The sequence below is a fragment of the Hyla sarda genome, chromosome 9 (assembly GCF_029499605.1).
Source record: "Hyla sarda isolate aHylSar1 chromosome 9, aHylSar1.hap1, whole genome shotgun sequence".
In the NCBI taxonomy this organism is placed as follows: Eukaryota; Metazoa; Chordata; class Amphibia; order Anura; family Hylidae; genus Hyla; species Hyla sarda.
This window is the reverse complement of record NC_079197.1, coordinates 64,867,966-64,887,799: the sequence shown is the minus strand read 5'-3', so window position 1 is coordinate 64,887,799 and position 19,834 is coordinate 64,867,966. Positions and strand designations below refer to the sequence as shown.

Genomic DNA, 19,834 nt, shown 5'->3' with positions numbered 1-19,834 from the left:
GTTTCAGATAGTGGAAGTGCTCAGACGAGGGGAGATCCCAACGAGACACCAGCCGTTCAAAGGGTAAAAGGGAGCGAGACAAGGGGTCCACTACATCAGCCCAGCAAAAGAGGCCCTAGAACCCCATTCCCACATCATGAGGGTGGACATACCCGCAGGAAATGGATAGTAAAAGAAAGACCGTAAGGGGGGGAGGGGGAATATAATCTAAACTTCCTAGAGCAGTAACCCAAAATGTATCTAGAGAAGGATATAGGACCCAGGAGGGGAGGGGGAGGGGGAAACAGAGGACATCGGAGGGGACCAGAGGGGAGAGTTCGGATGAATGGGAGCCAACCAAAGTTTCTTTAGCTCTATCCAGCTGCTATAGGCATGGTAGGAGGACCAAGCCGCAAGATGGCGTAGGTGAGCAGCCCAAGTGGTGTATTTAGAGGTGATGTGGACCCCCAAGTACTTGATAGCAGAAATGGACCATTTGAAAGAGTAGAGAAGTGGGGAGGTTTAGAGAGGTTGACCTTAAAGCCAGACACAACACCGTAGTCATGGAGGGCCTTATAAATATTAGGAAGAGAAAGTAAAGGACGGGAGAGAGTGAGGAGAGCATCAGCAGCAAAAGTTCAGATTTTGAACTCTATCGTGAATGGGGATGCCAACGATGTCTGGGTCCCTCCTGATCATGGCCGCAAGAGGTTCAATGCACAAGGCAAACACCAGGGAGGACAGCGGACAGCCCTGTCTGGTTCCATTGAAGAGAGGAAAAGTAGGAGAAGAAGCATGAGTGAGTTTAAGAGAGGCAGTAGGAGAGGAGTAGAGACCCCGCAGTGCAGTGAGGAAGTTACCCGTCATTCCAAATTTTTGAAGAGCAGCAAAAAAAAAGGCCACCCAAGCTATCAAAGGTTTTTTCTGCATCTAGACTAAGAATCAACGCCTGATCAGACCGTTGATTGATTCAGTCAACCAGACCCACTACCCTACTCGTGTTATCTCCCCCCTGACGACAGGGGATGAACCCGACCTGATCCTTATGGATAAGGGAGGGAAGAAAGGAGCTAAGCCTTTCTGCTAAGACTTTAGAAAAAAGCTTCAAGTCAGAGTTGAGGAGGGCAATAGGCCTGTAACTGGAGCAATCATGGTGATCCTTGCCAGGTTTGGGTATCATTATAATCAACAAGTGTAGAAAAGTCTGCGGGATCTCCTCACCCCCATAAAAGAATTGAAAAGAGGGACAAGTTTAGGCACAAGTAAGGAAGAGTAGGTCTTGTAGTATAGGTAAGAGAAGCCATCAGGCCCCGGACATCGGCCCACCGGGAGGGACTTTAGGACCTCAAGGAGTTCCTCCCCAGTAATGGGCGCATCTAGTACCTCACGATCGGCCCCCGACAGAGTGGGCAGGCCGCATGGGGACAGATAAGAATCAAGAGCGGCAGCACGCTCCCCCGGGACAGACGGAAGTTGGGAAGGGAGAGAATAAAGGTTAGTAAAAGAGAAGAAATCAACAAAGAGTCGGGAGATGTCAGCAGTTTGATAGCGTAAAACACCCGAGGAGTCCTTCAGGGCGGAAGGCGTTTGGGCAACAAGCACGATCATGTAGGCGCCTAGCCAACATAGTGTGGGCTTTATTACCTTTCTCATAAAAACACTGCTTGGTGTATAATAGCTGCCGCTCCATCCTATGAAGAGCCAGATCACCCAGTTGAGCGCGAGCAGTCACCAAGTGCCTCAGGGTAGAAACAAAAGGAGAGGAGAGTAAGAGAGCCTCCAGGCGGGGGATCAGGGCGCGAAGGTCCCGGGAGCAAGCCAGGGAATCACGTTTAGGTAGGGCCCCTAAGGCAATACCACGCACTACCGACATATGGGTCTCCCAAAGGACCGCCTGCGAAGATACTGAGCCCTCATTGGTAGCAAAGTAATCAGTGATACACGCCTGAATCGACTCCCGGGAAGGTAGTGCTTTAAGGAGAGAGTCATTTAGACGCCAGTGTCGACGCCTGAGTGAAGGAGGGTGCGAAAAGGAGAGAAGGACTGGGTAATGGTCAGACCAGGAAATAGCGTCAAGGGAAGCAGTAGAGAGCATGTGCACCATGGGAAGGTTACCGAAAAAATAGTCTATGCAACTTATGCGGGTGTGAATAGAAACTAAAAGAACGGTCCGTCGGATGGTTTATCCGCCATAGATCATACACGAAGAAGCCCGGATAGTCTGCCGAAAAATAGAAGCCTAGCGCAACTGGGCAGGAGAAGGTGGGGAGCCAGAGAGGGAGTGGTTATCCATAGTTGGAGAAAAAATAAGGTTGAAGTCCCCCCCCCACCCCCACAGAAGCCAAGCAGAAGAGGGATATTTATGGAGCCTAGAGAGGACCCTACGGAGAAATGGGATTTGAGATGTATTAGGGGCGTAAATATTACAGAGCAGAAGAGGGACCCCACCCAGGACCCCCTCAACTATAACGTAGCATCCCTGAGGGTCGAGAGAGCAAGAGGAGACCTGTAAAGGGCAAGAGTGAGAGATCAAGATAGCTGTCCCAGCCGTCTTCCTGATCCAGAATGGTCAAAGTGCATCTCCTGAAGGAAGACAATATCAGCTCGTAAGTCTATTAGTTCGCGCTGCAATAAACGCCTCTTAGAAGGTGAGTTAAGGCCCTTAACGTTCAAGGAGACACACTTAACCATGGTGGATAGCAAGAGGAGGAAGAAAGCCAATAAAGATTCATTCACGAAATACCATGGGAAGGTGTCAGCCGACCCGTGGAGAGGAGACAAGGGATCCAGGGTCTCAAAGAGAAAGCACGCTGAAAGGCAACCTGTGGAAGAGGGGAAACAGGAAGGCCCACAGACAAACGACACACAGACAGGACAGCACAACAGACTGCGGAAACAAAACAGTGCAATAAAACAAACCATTGACCATAAAGCCAATGCAGAGACCAAGACCACCAAAGTGGATCGATAACCAAGGCATGGGCGATCCATTGCTATAGCCTCAAGAGGGGAAATGGAAGAACACCACCAAGGAACAACTACAACAAAGGGTAAGCACCCCACCCCAGCAATAATCACACAATCTGGAAGTAAAGCAAACCACAGGTGACCAATAATGCAAATACAGAATACTTAGTATAAAACTATGCAAAAAAGAGGGGAGTAAATATCAAAACATCAGCAGAAAATCTTTGCGGGACTGGATCAGTTAACAGGAGAAAGTCCCAGGCCATTAGGATTGATGGGAGCAGTCTTGGACGACTCAAGGGGGGGTCTGTAGGGGGCCCCTGGACTCACGAGGAGGGGACTTCTTCTGAGATCCATGCTGGCGGGACCGGACAGGTTGCCACACAGGGGGCAGGGGAGGAGGAGAGGTGAGGTCCCAATCCACCAGCTGGGGGACCGGTAAGTCTAGGGCAGAACAGAAGGCCGGGAGGTCAGAGAAGGAGCGCAGAACAGTAGAGCGTCCATCCCAACGGGCATGTAGAGCAAATGGAAAGTTCCATCTATAGGGCACCTGGTGGGAGCGAAGTACAGCCATGAGAGGTTGAAGCATGCAACGATTCCGTAGCGTCAGCCAGGACAGGTCTTGGTAGAGCTGGATAGGGGCTCCATTAAAGTCGAAATTCTGCAGTGAGCAAGCTTTAGCCATGATGGAGTGCACACAACCGACTACATCCCTGGGGGCGCCTGTGGTGGATTTTGGGCGGAAAGCCCTATGTGCCCTGTCCAGCTTAATCTTGTGGAGGGTGACTCCCCCAAAATCAGGTTGAAGATAGCTTCTAGGGTAGCAAAGAGGTCTTCCTCACGGGTCGCCTCCGGCAGCCCACACACCCGTATGTTATTGCGCCGACCCCGATTGTCCAAGTCTTCCACGTGGGCATGGAGGTCGCAGAGGAAGTCAGTTTGGGATGCAATGGTAGAGTGGAGTTTGTCAATGTAAACCCTGGTGGTATTATGTGCGTCCTCCATACCCTAAACCAGATCAGAAGCATGCTGCAGATCCTGTTGCATAGAAGCAATTTACGCCCGACAGGTATCCTTCACCTCAGCAATAAGGGAAAGAGAGTCCTCCTTTGTCGGAATTTGGGATAGAAGCTGACCAAGGTCTGGCAGTGTAGATGGTATCGCTGGCAAGACGGAACAAGGCAGGTCGGCCTCTGAGATGGCATCCCAGGATGAGGAGGCTGCTCCCAAGGGAGAGGGCACAGGGGGCTCAGGGGAGAGGGAAGGAGACCCCCGTGAGGGCAGGCGAGGAGCTCCAGCAGACATCTTGGCGGGCAATGGGGTCCTCTGCTGCGTAGCATGGGTAGGCTGAGGCTGATGGGAAGCTGAATCCTCCAGGGTGGCAGGGCATGGTGCAGATGACCCCAGACTCAGAGAGAGTGGCTGGGGAGTGGGCCGCTTAGACCCCCAGGCAAGACAGGTGGCAGCTGGGGGAGCTCTGCAAGGGGAGGCAGCTGGGGGCTGTGATGGAGGAGGAGGCCTCAGGCCCCTTGCAATCTTTGCCCAAGATGGCGGGCTCCTTGTCCAGGAGGGTGGAGAAGGAGAGTGCCTCTCAGAGGAGGGGGGATGAAGGGGTATACCGGGCTCACAACGCCGTGGGGCAGGGGACCACTGGCACTCACCCCTGTTCCTGGGCAGGCAGGATCCTCAGGGGTTAATCTGGCAGGGAGGCAGTCCAGAGCAGGAGGCGCCAGCAGCAGCGCTGCAGCCCGTGTCTGAGGAGGCCGGACAGGAGCACAGAGCCGGCATGAGGCAGCAGGGGTCCGCGGCAGCAGGGAGAAGAACGGCACAGGGGATTCCGATCCCAGTGGTGAGGACTCCGGAGAAGCGCAGGTCAGTTCACAGCAGGCGGCCCCGAGCGTGACCGCAGGCCCTGTGCTGGCCCAGTAAGGGGACTGCAGTTACCGCCTGATGCCTCCAGGCAACTAATTCAGGTGCCGGGCGGGTGCAGAGGGGGTCCGGTGTTTGCGGGAGGTCCTCCCCATGTAAAGTAGCTGAGTCATCAGGAGTTGTAGGGCTGATTTAGGGCCACGGGAGCGGGAGCTCTCCTACAGGGCGGCCATTCTGTAGCGCGTCAAGTCACGCCCCCCAGCTTTTCCCTAATCTATAAACTTTTTCCCAAGGCAGTACAAACAGATTTTATCATTTCCCTGTCTGTTCTGACTGGGAGTGTGCTAGCATATAACTGGGTTTACTAAATGCTGTTGATGGTGAGCATGATCCAATGCTGAACTCTATTCTTACTTTTTTCCAGCACAGTGGCACCTTGGCTTCCTGGCTACGCAGGGAACTTCAGCTTGTCCTATTTACTTGAATAGGGCCACATTGCAGTTCCCTGCACAGCTGGGTGTCTAGGGCTGCTTGTCAAGAAAAGAAAAAGTGAAGAGGATTCAGTTCAGAAGTTAACCCCTTCATTGTTGCAAATTTTTATGTCAATACTCCACTGACTGTAAAAAGTGACGGTGTAGAGTGATATGTGATCACTTTGTGATGTGGAAATACCTCTTTTATAATAACATCTATACTTTGTTCATTCTTATTGTTACTATTACTCTAATGCAAAGTATATATTCCTCAGATTTGTTTTTACAAGTAGCTGGACCTGATTCAACTTGTGATCAACGGCAGCTCAGCCTTGTACTACATGAAGCCATTCAGATACCACGTCAGCTTGGAGAGGTTGCAGCATTTGGAGGAAGTAATGTTGAACCCAGTGTGAGGAGCTGCTTTAGATTTGTGAGTGTCAAAACATATAATTTCATAATTAATTATTGTTATGACTGATTTATTTACCTGTAGTATGAAAAACTATTGGTGAGGTTTGTGCTGTATGAAAATGACTAAAGCATATGGGGGGGGGGGGGGGGGAGATTTATTAAAACCAGCGCAGAGAAAAAGTTGTCCAGTTGCCCATAGCAACCAATCAGCTCGCTTCTTCCATTTTTAGCAAGGCCTCTGCAAAATGAAAGAAGTGATCTGATTGGTTACTATGGGCAACTGGGCAACTTTTCCCTTGCACAGGTTTTGATGAATCTCCCCGACGGTGCAGTGAATGCAGTAAGGAATAAGAGAAAACAAGAAAAATAATCAAGTCTTTAAAATGTGTAACTAGGTTTAGTGCTAAATAATTTTAGTATTGAAACTAATGGTGTATCTGTTGTTTGCAAAAAACTTTTTTTTTTTTTTATAATTGTAGACAATAACATGTATACAGTATTTATAATAAACCTTATCAGAGCCTATTAGCAATCAACAGTGCAGGCTTTATCCGGACCCCACCTATTTTTACTTCAACACGCTAGAAATACTGGGGTATAAATGACAAATATTAAAATATAACCAATATAACCAAGTAACCAATAAAACCACATGTAACCCAAACAAACAAACAAATACCACTACTTGAGTAATTCACTGCAGTCACAAAAGAATAAGATACTTGATAGTAGGTGGAATATGTTTACTCCACCAAGTAACTCCTCCCTATATCACCAGATATATCAACCAATAAAGCAAAACCTACTGCTGCAGATCATAAAGCATTACCATTAACTGATGTCAAGAATAATGTGAAAAATAATAAAAACATCCATACATCTACCTCAATGGTCAAGGGGATATCTGAGGTGGTCAAGAAAGACAATATAAAGCAGTGGCAGCAAGTGTACAACTGTCCCTGAGCTTCCTCCAAATCCCTACCATAACATAAATAAAACACAAGAAAACCCTAAACACAAACTCTACCAAGGTGTGAGGTATGTGGCTGCGGCACTCGCCCTAGAAAGGGCGATCACCGTGCCTTAGTAACCTAGATACTATTCTCCACCTACTATCAAGTATCTTTTGCGGTTATACTTTTGTGACTGCAGAGAATAACTTAAGTAGTGGTATTTGTTCGGGATTACATGTGGTTTTAATGGTAACTTCACAATAAAAGTTATATTTTAACCCCTTAAGGACCCAGCCAATTTTCACTGTAGGACCCGGCCATTTTTTGCACATCTGACCACTGTCACTTTAAGCATTGATAACTCTGGGATGCTTTTACCTTTCATTCTGATTCCGAGATTGTTTTTTCGTGACATATTCTACTTTATGTTAGTGGTAACATTTTGTCGATACTTGCATCGTTTCTTGGTGAAAAATTCCAAAATTTGATAAAAAAATATAAAATTTAGCATTTTTTTTTACTTTGAAGCTCTCTGCTTATAAGGAAAATGAATATTCCAAATAAATTATATATTGATTCACATATACAACATGTCTACTTTATGATTGCATCATAACGTTGACATGTTTTTACTTTTGGAAGAGATCAGAGGGCTTCAAAGTTCAGCAGCAATTTTCCAATTTTTCACAAAATTTTCAAAATCGAAATTTTTCAGGGACCAGTTCTGTTTTGAAGTGGATTTGAAGGGCTTTCATATTAGAAATGCCCCACAAATGACCCCATTATAAAAACTGCACCCCCAAAGTATTCAAAATGACATTCAAAAGGTTTTTTAACCCTTAGGTGTTTCACAGGAATAGCAGCAAATTGAAGGAGAAAATTCAAAATCTTCATTTTTTACACTGGCAAGTTCTTGTAGACCCAGTTTTTGACTTTTTACAAGGGGTAAATGGAGAGAAATCTTCCTAAAATGTGTAACCCAATTTCTCTTGAGTAAGGAAATACCTCATATGTGTATGTCAAGTATTCGGCGGGTGTAGTAGAGGGCTCAGAAGGGAAGGAGCGACAATGTAATTTTGGAGAGTGAGTTTTTCTGAAATGGTTTTTGTGGGCATGTCGCATTTAGGAAGCCCCTATGGTGCCAGAACAGAAAAAAAAAAAAAAAACACATGGCATACTATTTTGGAAACTACACCCCTCAAGGCATGTAACAAGGGGTCCAGTGAGCCTTAACACCCCACAGGTGCTTCACGCCTTTTTGTTAAAGTTGTATGTGTAAATTATTTATTTTTTTCCACTAAAATGCTAGTTTTCCCCAAAATGTTAAATTTTTACAAGGGATAATAGGACAAAATGCCCCCCACAATTTGTAACCCCATCTCTTCTGAGTATGGAAATACCCCAAGTGTGGACATCAAGTGCTCTGCTGGCGCACTACAATGCTCAGAAGAGAAGGAGCACCATTGAGCTTTTGAAGACAGAATTTAATAAGGTTGGAATAGAAGTCGGGGGCCATGTGCATTTACAAAGCCCCCCCCCCCCCCCCCCGTGGTGCCAGAACAGTGGACCCCCCCCCACGTGACCCCATTTTGGAAACTACAGCCCTCACAGAATTTAATAAGGGGCGCAGTGAGTATTTACACCCCACTGGCATTTGACAGATCTTTGTTCCAATGCTGGAACACACTGGTTGGAAAACCTTCAGTTAGGTTCTGTTACCTAACTCAGTATTTTCCAACCAGTGTGCCTATAGCTGTTGCAAAACTACAACTCCCAGCATGTACTGATCGCCGAAGGGCATGCTGGGAGATCTAGTTATGCAACAGCTAGAGGTATGCAACTATTTTTCCAAGCAGGCCGAGACAGCTGTTTCGGCTTGCTGGGATTTGCAGTTTTGCAACATCTGGAGGGCTACAGATAGAGACCACTGCACTGGGATCTCCAAACTGCGGACCTCCAGATGTTGCAAAACTACAAATCCCAGCATGCACAGACAGCAAACTGCGGTGTGGGCATGCTAGGAGTTGTAGTTTTGAAAGATCTAGAGTGCTACAGTATAGAGATCACTGTGCAGTGGTCTCTAAACTGTAGACCTCCAGCTGTTGCAAAACTGCAAATCCCAGCATGCCCAGCAGCTGTCTGGGCATGCTGAGAGTTGTAGTTTTGCAACATCTGGAGGGCTACAGTCTCAGACTGTAGCCCTCTAGATGTTTCTAGGCAACTTACCGACTTCCGTCGGATCCTGGGAGCCGTCCTCTTCTGCCGCACGACATCGCCGCCCGCGTCGATCCCGTCCTGCAGCTTCCACCGACGGGTAAGTGGATCTTCGGCGTTCGGCCCCCATTGTTTCCCCGTTCTGCCCTGCCTATTGTGTTAACCCCCCCCCCCCCCCGCCCCTGATCAGCTATTGGTGGTCGCGTCTAGACCACCAATAGCAGGGATAGGAGGGGTGGCACCTCTGCCACCTCACTCCTATCGCTACAGGGAGATCGTGGGTGTCTTAGACAACCACGATCCCCCTTATATTCCAGGTCACCATAGACCCGAATGACCCGGAATCGGCGCAAATCGCAAGTGTGAATTCACTTGCGATTAGCGCCGATCGCCGACATGGGGGGGTCTGATGACCCCCCTGGGCATTTGCACGGGGTGCCTGCTGATCGATATCAGCAGTCACCCCAGTCCGGTCCCCGCCCGGCGCGTGGCGGGGACCGAAATTCCCACGGGCGTACAGGTACGCCCTGGGTCCTTAAGACCCAGGTACAGAAGGGGTATCCATACGCCCTAGGTCCTGTACGGGTTAATATTTGTCATTTATACCCCAGTATATCTAACGTGTTGTAATAAACACTGGTTAAAAAAAATATGTATTTTTTGGTGGAAAATGCTGTTTTGTCTCTGCAGGGCTCTGTACGGGCTCCTGGCTGGTCAATCATCCTGCTTTGCGAGGCTGGGGCCTGTCCCAAAGCCTCAGTGCACAGAGCCCTGCTTTTCTCAACCTCACTTCCTGTATTTTGTTTCTGCACAGAGACACACAGGCAAAGCTGCAGGGACTAGACAGCATTTTATTCACCTAAAATATCCTATTTTTCCCACTGCAACCAATTTCAACCCCATAAAACCACTAAATTGTCCAAAAAACTATTTTATAAAAAAAAAAAAAACTGATAAGACCCATGGGTCATGGGTCACTGAGTTACTATCATCGGGGATTTTTTTATGTTGCCTAAAATGTGCAGCGCTCTTTCTCCACCTGAGTGGGGTGCGCATTTGAGGCAACAGGTTAGGGATGGCCACACACATCACATTCCCAGAATGATGATTCAGAGTATAGGGTTTGGGGTGGGCATATTTTTTAATTTTGGCTATGCTCTGGGTCATCATTCTGGGAACATAATCTGTTTTATAATTTTATGTCCCACTGTACCCCATTTTAGTTATTTAGTGTACCCCAGTTATTTACCCCATGTAATGCCCCTTGAGGGGGGGTCCCGCTGTTCTGGCTCCATAGGCAGCAATACAAAAGCTCAAGGACCCTGACTGCCCTCCTGCTCCTCCAAAACCTGGTGTGCACCCTCAGAGCTGCTTACATCAAGATATGAGGTATGTCCATACTCCAAATAAATGTATTTACAAATTTACGATGACATTTTCTCCTTTTACCACTTGTGAAAATGAAAAATTTTGGATAACCCTAGCATTTTAGTGTAAAAAAATAAAAATGTTTCCTTTTCACATCCCACTTAATGAACATTTATCAAACACCTGTGAGGTGTTAAGACTCATTGTACCCCTTGTTATGTTCCTTGAGGGGTGTAGTGTCCAAAATAGTATGCCATGATGTTTTTTTTTTTTTTTTGCTGTTCTGGCACCATAAAGGCTTCCTAAATGCAACATGCCCCCCATTTCAGCAAAATTTGCAAATGTGACTCCTTCTCATCTCAGAAGAGATGAGGTTACAAATTTTTGGGGCATTTTCTCCTATTACCCCTTGTAAAAAGGTAAGATTTGGGGGAAAACCAGCATTTTATTTTACACATACAACTTTAACGAAAAGTCGTCAAACACCTGTGGGTGTTAAAGCTCACTGTACCCCTTGTTACGTTCCTTAAGGGGTGTAGTTTCCAAAATAGTATGCCATGTGTTTTTTTTTTTGTGTCCTGGCACCATAGGGGCTTCCTAAATGTGACATGCCCCCTAAAACAATTTCAGAAAAATTGGCTTTCCAAAATTCAAATGTGACTCCTTCTCTTCTGGGCCCTGTAGTGCGCCCGCAGTGCACTTGACGTCCACACATGGGATTTCCATACTCAGAAGAGATGGGGTTACAAATTTTGGGGGGCATTTTCTCCTATTACCCCTTGTAAAAAGTAAAATTGGGGGGAAAACCAGCATTTTAGTGAAAAAAATAAATACAATAATTTACACATCCAACTTTAACGAAAAGTCGTCAAAAACCTGTGGGGTGTTAAGGCTCACTGGACCCCTTGGTACGTTCCTTAAGGGGTGTAGTTTCCAAAATAGTATGCCATGTGGGGAGGTTTTTGCTGTCCTGGCACCATAGGGGCTTCCTAAATGTGACATTCCCCCCAAAAACCATTTCAGAAAAACTCACTCTCCAAAATCCCATTGTTGCTCCTTCCCTTCTGAGCCCTGTAGTGCACCCGCCGAACACTTTACATACACATATGAGGTATTTCCTTACTCGAGAGAAATTGGGTTACAAATTTCAAGAATTTTTTTTTCCTTTTATCCCTTGTAAAAATTCAAAAACTGGGTCTGCAAGAACATGCGAGTGTAAAAAATGAAGATTTAGAATTTTCTCCTTCACTTTGCTGCTATTCCTGTGAAACACCTAAAGGGTTAACACACTTACTGAATGTCATTTTGAATACTTTGAGGGGTTCAGTTTTTATAATGGGGTCATTTGTGGGGTATTTCTAATATGAAGGCCCCACAAATCCACTTCAAACCTGAACTGGTCCCTGAAAAATTCAGATTTTGAAAATTTTGTGAAAAATTGAAAAATTGCTGTTATACTTTGAAGCCCTCTGATGTCTTCCAAAAGTAAAAACATGTCAAATTTATGATGCAAACATAAAGTAGACATATTGTTTTTTGTGAATCAAAATATAATTTATTTGGAATATCTATTTTCCTTACAAGCAGAGAGCTTCAAAGTTAGAAAAATGCAAAAAATTTTCAATTTTTTCATCGAATTTTTCACCAAGAAATGATGCAAGTATCGACAAAATTTTACCACTAACATAAAGAAGAATATGTCACGAAAAAACATTCTCGGAATCAGAATGAAAGGTAAAAGCATCCGAGAGATATTAATGCTTAAAGTGAAAGTGGTCAGATGTGCAAAAAACGCTCTGGTCCTACAGTGAAAAATGGCCTGGTCCTTAAGGGGTTAAAATTCTCCTCTTCTGAACCCCTATAACCATTTTTTCTGTATATGTGGCTGTATCAGAGCTCATTTTTTTGCGCCGTAATCGGTAATTTTTATTGTTACTTTACAGTTAATTTAAAAAAATATTTTTTCCACCGGACTACCCCTTTAAAATTCTTCTCTTTTGATCCCTTTTAATCTTATTTTTCTGTATATGTGGCTGTATGAGACCTCTTTTTTTTGCACTGTAATCCATTGTTTTAATTTTTAGGCTGCGTTCACATCACGATTTCTCCATCCGACTTGAGTACACGATTTTTATAGCTTAAAATCGCATGAAATTGTATATAAAGTCAGATCCATTTCACACGATTTTTATTCAGGTCTCAAATCGGAGTTGATCAAGATTTCAGACCTGAATAAAAATTGTGTGAAATCGGATGCGGATCAAATCGGATGTGTGTAATGGATCCGATTTTTTAATGGAGGTCAAAGGATCCGACTTTATATACGATTTCATATGATTTTAAGCTATAAAAATTGTGTACTCAAGTCGGATGGAGAAATCATGGTGTGAACGCAGCCTAATTAGTGTTTTGATGGGACTTTTTGATCACTTTTTATAATTTTTTTAATGTGACCAAAAATCGGCATTTTTAGTGTTTAGCGTTTTTTTTTTTTTACGGTTATACCATTGACTATGCAGATCATAAACATTATAAATTGGACAATTATGCATGCAGCAAAACCAAATATGCTAATTATTTTCCATTTTTTTCAAAAGGGAAAATAAGGGTGTTTTTATTTTTTAGTAGGGGAGGGGGTTTATATAATTTTTTTAAAGTATTTATTTTTGACATTCTGCAAAAAATTACAACAAAACAGTAACACTCCAGGAAGCACCACATGAGCACCAAAGCAAGGTAGGACATAAGCTGAACCATACATGACAAAGTGGAGATAACATAATAATACAGTACCATATAAGCAAACTCTCCGTACAGAACTGCATATGACAGGAACTGGGCCAGTCATTCAATCTCCGGAGAAGAACAGCCCAACAAAAACCAAACACATCAACACAAACATACACCACACAAACACCCCAGAGCACAATCTGCGGGTCTTGATCCGTTTGCCTTAGCCTATCTAAAGTGGGTGGATGATATTCCTGAGCTTTCGGAGGAGCAGTGGAAGGAGGTTGCATTGACGTTTTATGCCACGTTGGTTAGTGCTCAAGATATGCTCATTCAGTCTCAATTACGTCTCAATTACACTCCTGTTAAGCTTTTTCGTATTGGTCTTTCCCCTTCAGATGCTTGTTTTCGCTGTGCAATTGATAGAGGGTTGTTTTTGTATGTGTGGAGACACAGCATGCAAAAATGACCCTCTATCAATCACACAGTGAAAACAAGCATCTGAAGGGGAAACAACGATACGAAAAAGCTTAATGGGAGTGTAATAGAGACGTAAAAGAAAGTGAGACTGAATGAGCATATCCTGAGCACCAACCACCGTGGCATAAAACATCAAAGCAATCTCTTCCACTGCTCCTCCGAAAGCTCAGGAATACCCTCCACCCACTTTAGATAGGCTAAGGCAAACGGATCAAGACCCGAAGATTGAAGCAAGGCATATGCCTGCGTAAGCGGCTTAGAGAAATTGGTGGCACCCAGATGCAGCTCCACTTCAGAAAATGCAGGGGATAAATCACCAGACCGCATGTCTCAGTTGGAGATACCAGAAATGGACACTCCGAGGGACATTATAATGGTCCTGCATATCCGCAAATGATGAGAATGAAGGAACCTCCCCAAACAAGTGCATGGCAAATTTGACCCCATGAATACTCCAAAACCCAGCCGCCTCCAACTCCTGCAGGTGCTCTAAATGAGGGTTCCCCCACAGAGGTGCTCTAGGAGAAATGTCTAGCTGTGGGAAGCGCCCAGAAACCACCGACCGAACCGCCGTCACGGTTTTAATAGGCGTCATCAAGGAAGACGAAGGGGTATACCTTTACAGTACATTAGTCATTGTCTCATACAAACCCATGAGAGCACCTGCCATAGCTGTTAGTCACGTTGGAGAGATCCAGATCAATTCACCAGGCCGTGTACACCAGCTGAGACGCTAGAAAATTATTGTACATATTTGGAGCCGCTAGGCCGCCCTTCTGCTTTGGTGCCTGAAGTAGAGTCTGACCCAGTCTCGGATGCTTGTCCTGCCAGTAGAAGGATCTCAGGATACCATTCAGTTTAACAAAGAAACTAGAGATGAGCGAAACTGATGAACTCGAATTCGTTACGAAATTCAGAAAATATTTGATTCACAACGAATGGGAATATTTCAGCGATTCACTTCATTAAACTTCATTTACTGCGGTGCAGGCTTCAGGGCATCTAAAATGGCGGATCCACATGTCAGTACATGGGGCAAGGAATGCTGGGAAGGTGGGAAGGCAAGGCGGGAAGGAAAGTAGGTGGGATGACCCTGAATCACATGCAGGATGCAGCCTATCAGCAGCCAGTCACCCCTGTGATGTCACAGCCCTAAATAATTGGCAGCCATAATTCCGGCTCCTCACTTCATTACAATGCACTGCTGAAGGATCAGAAGGACGCAGAGCCTGTGTGTGTGTTACAGCAGAGAAAAGTGCAGTCCAGCAGCATTTAACATCCTCCTAGTCACATCAGTATTCTCGTGGACTGAGAGCATTGTTTTTTTTCACTGAAAATGATTTTTACTGCAGCTGCAGGCATTAACCTCCCAGTCACTTTCTTTAGCATAGTATTACAGAGAGGGGCAGATAGCTGTGTATTCCCTTTCTTATGTTTATAAAATTCAATAAAAACATTGTGAAACTCCTCTGCTAAGGTTAATGAAGTTGAAGCAGCTTGTTGAAATGTATTTCAACAAGCTGCTTCAACTTCATTAACCTTAGCAGAGGAGTTTCACAATGTTTTTATTGAATTTTATAAACATAAGAAATGTAACATATAACATATTATGACATCAGATGTGTCAGAGTTTACATATGAACATGCATAAAAATACAAAAGAATATGGAGAAAGACTGTTCCAGGTTAAACCCCCCCAAAGGACGAGGGGGCACTCCCTCCGTCTGGAGAAGAAAAAGTTTAGTCTCAAGGGGCGACCTGCCTTCTTTACCATGAGAACTGTGAACTTATGGAACAGTCTACCTCAGGAACTGGTCACAGCAGGAAAAATTAACAGCTTTAAAACAGGATTAGATACATTCCTGGAACAAAATAACATTAATGCTTATGAAGAAATATAAAATCCCATCCCTTCCCCAATATCCCTACCCTTTCATTCCCTGGTTGAACTTGATGGACATATGTCTTTTTTCGACCGTACTAACTATGTAACTATGTAACTATATAATAACCTTGACTGGTGGAGCATAATCGTTCATCCAAACAGTGTTGCGCATATTCACAAAGGATCTATTAGGTCCAAAGGGACCTTAATTGAAATTTGAGAGCAAGATACAAAAAATCTTCTACTGGTTATACTAGTCTGTAGACGGTATAATACCCAGCGGTCCATTCCTAATAGTCTATGACAGAGTGCAATTTTGTGTTTAGTATACAGCTCTTGTTGGCTGCAGCACTGTTGTGTACTACAAAAAGATGTTTTTTTTAAGGATACTGTACATTTTTCTGCCCTCATCAGTGCATACCGCATAAGTACATCTAAGCAGTGTACTATTTTGTACCTGTTAATCTGTCAAGGGCCTACATACTGTGAAAGGACAGACAAAAGTAATCACTGGCTAGTGTTTTACAAAAATAGTTTTTAGGCGTACTGTAGCGCATTTTTCTGCCCTCATAAGTGCATACTGCATATATGCTATATATATATATGCTATCTCAAAGTAGTGTACAGAGGAGTGGCAGAGGCCTAAATCCTTCAGGCAGAGGTCGCAGCAGACTAGGGGCGAGTGGCAGCAGAAGTCGCAGCGAGAGGCCTTAGCTCCCGTTATCAGCTAGCGGTCGTGTCTCGACCAGCAACCTATCTGCCATCGTTGATTGGTTAACACGGTCATCCACTTCATCACAAGTGATATCTGACACCCCCAGTCAACAGTCGGTGGGTTCCTCAGACACAATCCTCAGTTGGCATGGCCCGGGAGCAGACCCTGTCCTCCCATTGCCTTTGTCCTATGCTGTTCCCTCCCCTACAGAAGTATCTTATGCTGTGGGTTCAGCTCCACTATTCACTGAGGATGATCTAATAGAGAACAGTCAGCAGCTACTGCCCAGCCAAGAAGTGGAGGAGACATCCGCCGCTTCCTCAGCTAGGCGGGCAAGTAGTAATGAGGAGAGTGACCGGGAGGTAGTGGAACAGGGCTTCCTGGGGACGGCGGCAATTAGTGAGGACTGTTGGTGGGAAAATCAGCTACTCTGCGGTGTGGCAGTTTTTCATCAAGCATCCAGAGGAGGTTCACATAGCCACATGCAAGATATGTCGGCAGAAGGTGAAGCATTGCTAGGTTCCCAATGTTGGCACCACGGCCCTGCGTCAACATATGCTTCGCCACCAAAAAGCGGCCTAGGAGAACCGTGGCTCTGATGTAGTGGTCCAGCCTGCTGTATCACTCAGTGGCATGCCGCTCCCTCTTATAGCCAGCTAAGGCTCCGCCAACTCAGCCGAAGGGAGCTGTGTGTCATACCCACCTTCTGTCGCTCCAGATGCTCCTGCACCTCCTACTTTTAGTCAGCCATTCCGCCAACAATCCATCAGCGAAGTCATGTCCAAGAGACAACAGTATGCACCCACTCATCCAACGGCACAGAAGCTGAATGTGCTCCTGTCTAAGTTCCTGGTGCTGCAGTCCCACCCTTTTCAAGAGGTGGACTCTGCACCTTTCAGAGAACTGATGGCTTGTGCCGAGCCAAGGTGGAGAGTGCTAAGCCTTCATTTCTTTGCGAAGAAGGCAGTACCAGCCCTGCACAATTTTGTGGAAGACAAGGTGGTCCAGTCTTTTAGCCTGTCGGTGTGTACCAAAGTGCATGGCAGCGCCGACGTCTGGAGCTGTAACTACAGTCAGGGACAATACATGTAATTTACGGCTCACTGGGTGAATGTGGTTCCTGCACAGCCACAACCCCAACTTGGACAGGTCACACCGCTTCTGCCTCCACGCTGTCAGCCTGTCTGTCCTGTCACAGTGTGTGCGACTCCGCCTCCTCATCCTCCACCGTGTCCTCAGCCTCCACTGCCCAGACACTGCCCATACAGGCACGGGGGTGTCACGCTGTTCTGCACATGGTTTGCCTTGGCGAAAAGTGTCACACATGGGAGGAACTGCTAAAAGTTATTAGTAAAGAAATCGGAGCATGGCTTACTCCACGAAAACTGGAAATGGGAACCATGTTGACTGACAACGGGAAGAACATCTTGCTGACGTTGCGACTGGGAAGGCTGAGCCAGGATTCGCCAGTATTACAGGATGAACGACGTCATTCCATTGCTTCATTTCTTACAACACGTGTTGGAAACAATGGCTGGTCAGGGCACTGGAGACGTGGCACCTACATCTCACGGCCACCTGAGCCCTGTGGGGGCTGAACTGGAGGAGGAGAAAGGGGAGGGGCAAAGTGGAGCACAGTTTAGGTTTTGCCAAATGGGCATTTTGTTATGTTATTTTAAAAGGCACCATTAACAATGTCCCACTTACGTTGGTCTCACTGTATGCCCCTAATTCAAGACAACAACGCTTTCTAAATCTTGTGTTACGGAAATCTAATGCTTCTCTATGGTGCTCTTTAGTTTTAAGCTGGGATTTTAACGCAGTCATGGACACCGCAGTAGACACGACATCTTTCACTAGACTCCCTCCCCATTCACTGGCCCAATGGGCCTAGGAATCTAATCTTTATGATGCCTGGAATCTACAATATCCTACCACATGTGCCTTTATCTTCCACTCTGGGGTCCCCAATTCCTACTCCAGGATTGATATGATATTAACACATAGCTCCTTGGTACCTGCTGTCTCTGACTCCTCTATTGATGCGATAAAGTGGTCAGACCATGCGGCGGTTACACTCACACTCACTGATCAGGTTTCCTCTCCACTAGCATACATGTGGCGCATTAGTCCATTCTTACTTTCACATCCTCAAATGTCTCAGTCCTTACTTTCTTACATTCGGGACTATTTTCGCTTGAATGATCAGTCAGTAACTAGTGCGGTATCGATATGGAATTGCCATAAAGCAGTACTTCGTGGCATGCGTATTACCTTAAGAAACAAAGGGAACACCAAATAGCCGATATCTTACACCAATTGAAATCACTGTAAATAACTAACCAAAATTCGCCCTCTGCCGACCTAGCAATCCAAATAACCTCTTTGAGACGTGATCTCCGATGTTATATGCTGACCTCTTATGATAAAGCTCATAGAAAACTGTGTGCAACGTATTATTCTCAAGACGATAAGTCAGGCAAATTGTTGGCCAACCGTCTTCGGTCCCGCCAACTTAGACGCGTATTCCACTTCTGATCCATACACCGCTATACACCCCGCTTAGTATAGCCAATGGCTTTAGATCTTACTATGCTCAGTTATATAATCTTAGAGAATCAGTTCAGTATATGCCCAACATTTCAGAGGCCATACAAAAGAAAAATTTAATCTTCCCAGACTTACTGAGCCCCAACTACAGCAACTAAATAGTGATATATCTGAGGATGAAATACGGGTTCACTAGCAATAATTATAAGACGTTCCAGAACTTTCTGGCAATTCCCCGCCGTAATTTTTGCAGGGAGGCCATGTCCACGGGCTCTTTACCATTGGAAAACTTACAGGCGCTTATAACAACCATTCCCAAACTGCGTAAATCCTTAGACTCCCCACAAAATTATCGTCCGATTTCTCTCTTAAACCAGGACATAAAAATATATGCGAAGTTGATTGCTTCTAGATTTGCCCATTACCTTCCTTCATTGATTTCGGCTGACCAGGCTGGATTTGTGGCGGGCAGACAAACCTCTGATAATACGCGACGCCTTATCAATATCTTTCACCACATCGAACAATCTTCTGTACCTGCAGTGGTTATTGCATTGGATGCCGAGAAGGGGATATTACATTTGGACTATGGTGGCATCGATGAGGGAGTGGCTGAAGGGTGAAGATTCTCTTCCTTGGGCCAGCATAGAGAATTTATCTGTTTCCCCTTTACACGACCTTCTGTACATCCCCCTATGGAACCTGGTTCCCCCCCCCTAACTAATTCCCTTGTTAAGGCAACTTTCTCAGCATGGCAAGGGTACCTTTCTCAAGCGCACACTCCAGCTAAGGCAGTTAGAAGAGACATCCCATTGAGTCTCATACAGGCTTATATTCCTGACCTTAACCTTAATAATTGGATATTGGCCGATTTGACATGAGTGGGCAACTTATATGAAGACCACTTTTTATTGACCTTTGAGATGCTCCACTATAGATTCCACCTACCGTATAGGGATTTCTAAAAATACCTACAGGTTAGGCATTTTCTCTCTTCCCTGACACAACCGTTTTCCACTACACCCTTCCGCATTATTAAGTTTCTTTCATCAAAAACCAAGGGTTTGAAGCCAATCTACACTTCTCTCACAGGATCTGACGAATGCCTCAAATCATATCCTTTACGCATGTGGGAGAGGGATTTGGGCCATACCTTCTCAATGGAGGATTGGAGTCATACGTTTAATTATCTTTGGTCTGCTCTTCAATGTACCTCCCATGTTGAAAGCGCATATAA

General features: G+C 45.4%; 1 protein-coding gene across 19 annotated transcripts in view; it reads left to right on the top strand.

Annotated features, from left to right (window-relative positions):
* Positions 1-19,834, top strand: part of DRP2 (dystrophin related protein 2) — a 1,527,660-nt gene that overhangs the window by 935,731 nt on the left and 572,095 nt on the right. For all 19 annotated transcript variants that reach the window (XR_008847731.1, XM_056539136.1, XM_056539139.1 and 16 more), the window contains one exon: positions 5,564-5,721. Coding sequence is in view for 18 of the 19 variants with exons in the window: in XM_056539136.1 (XP_056395111.1) it covers positions 5,564-5,721 (158 nt within the window). In the remaining variant the exon portion in view is untranslated. The remainder of the gene's footprint in view (positions 1-5,563; positions 5,722-19,834) is intronic.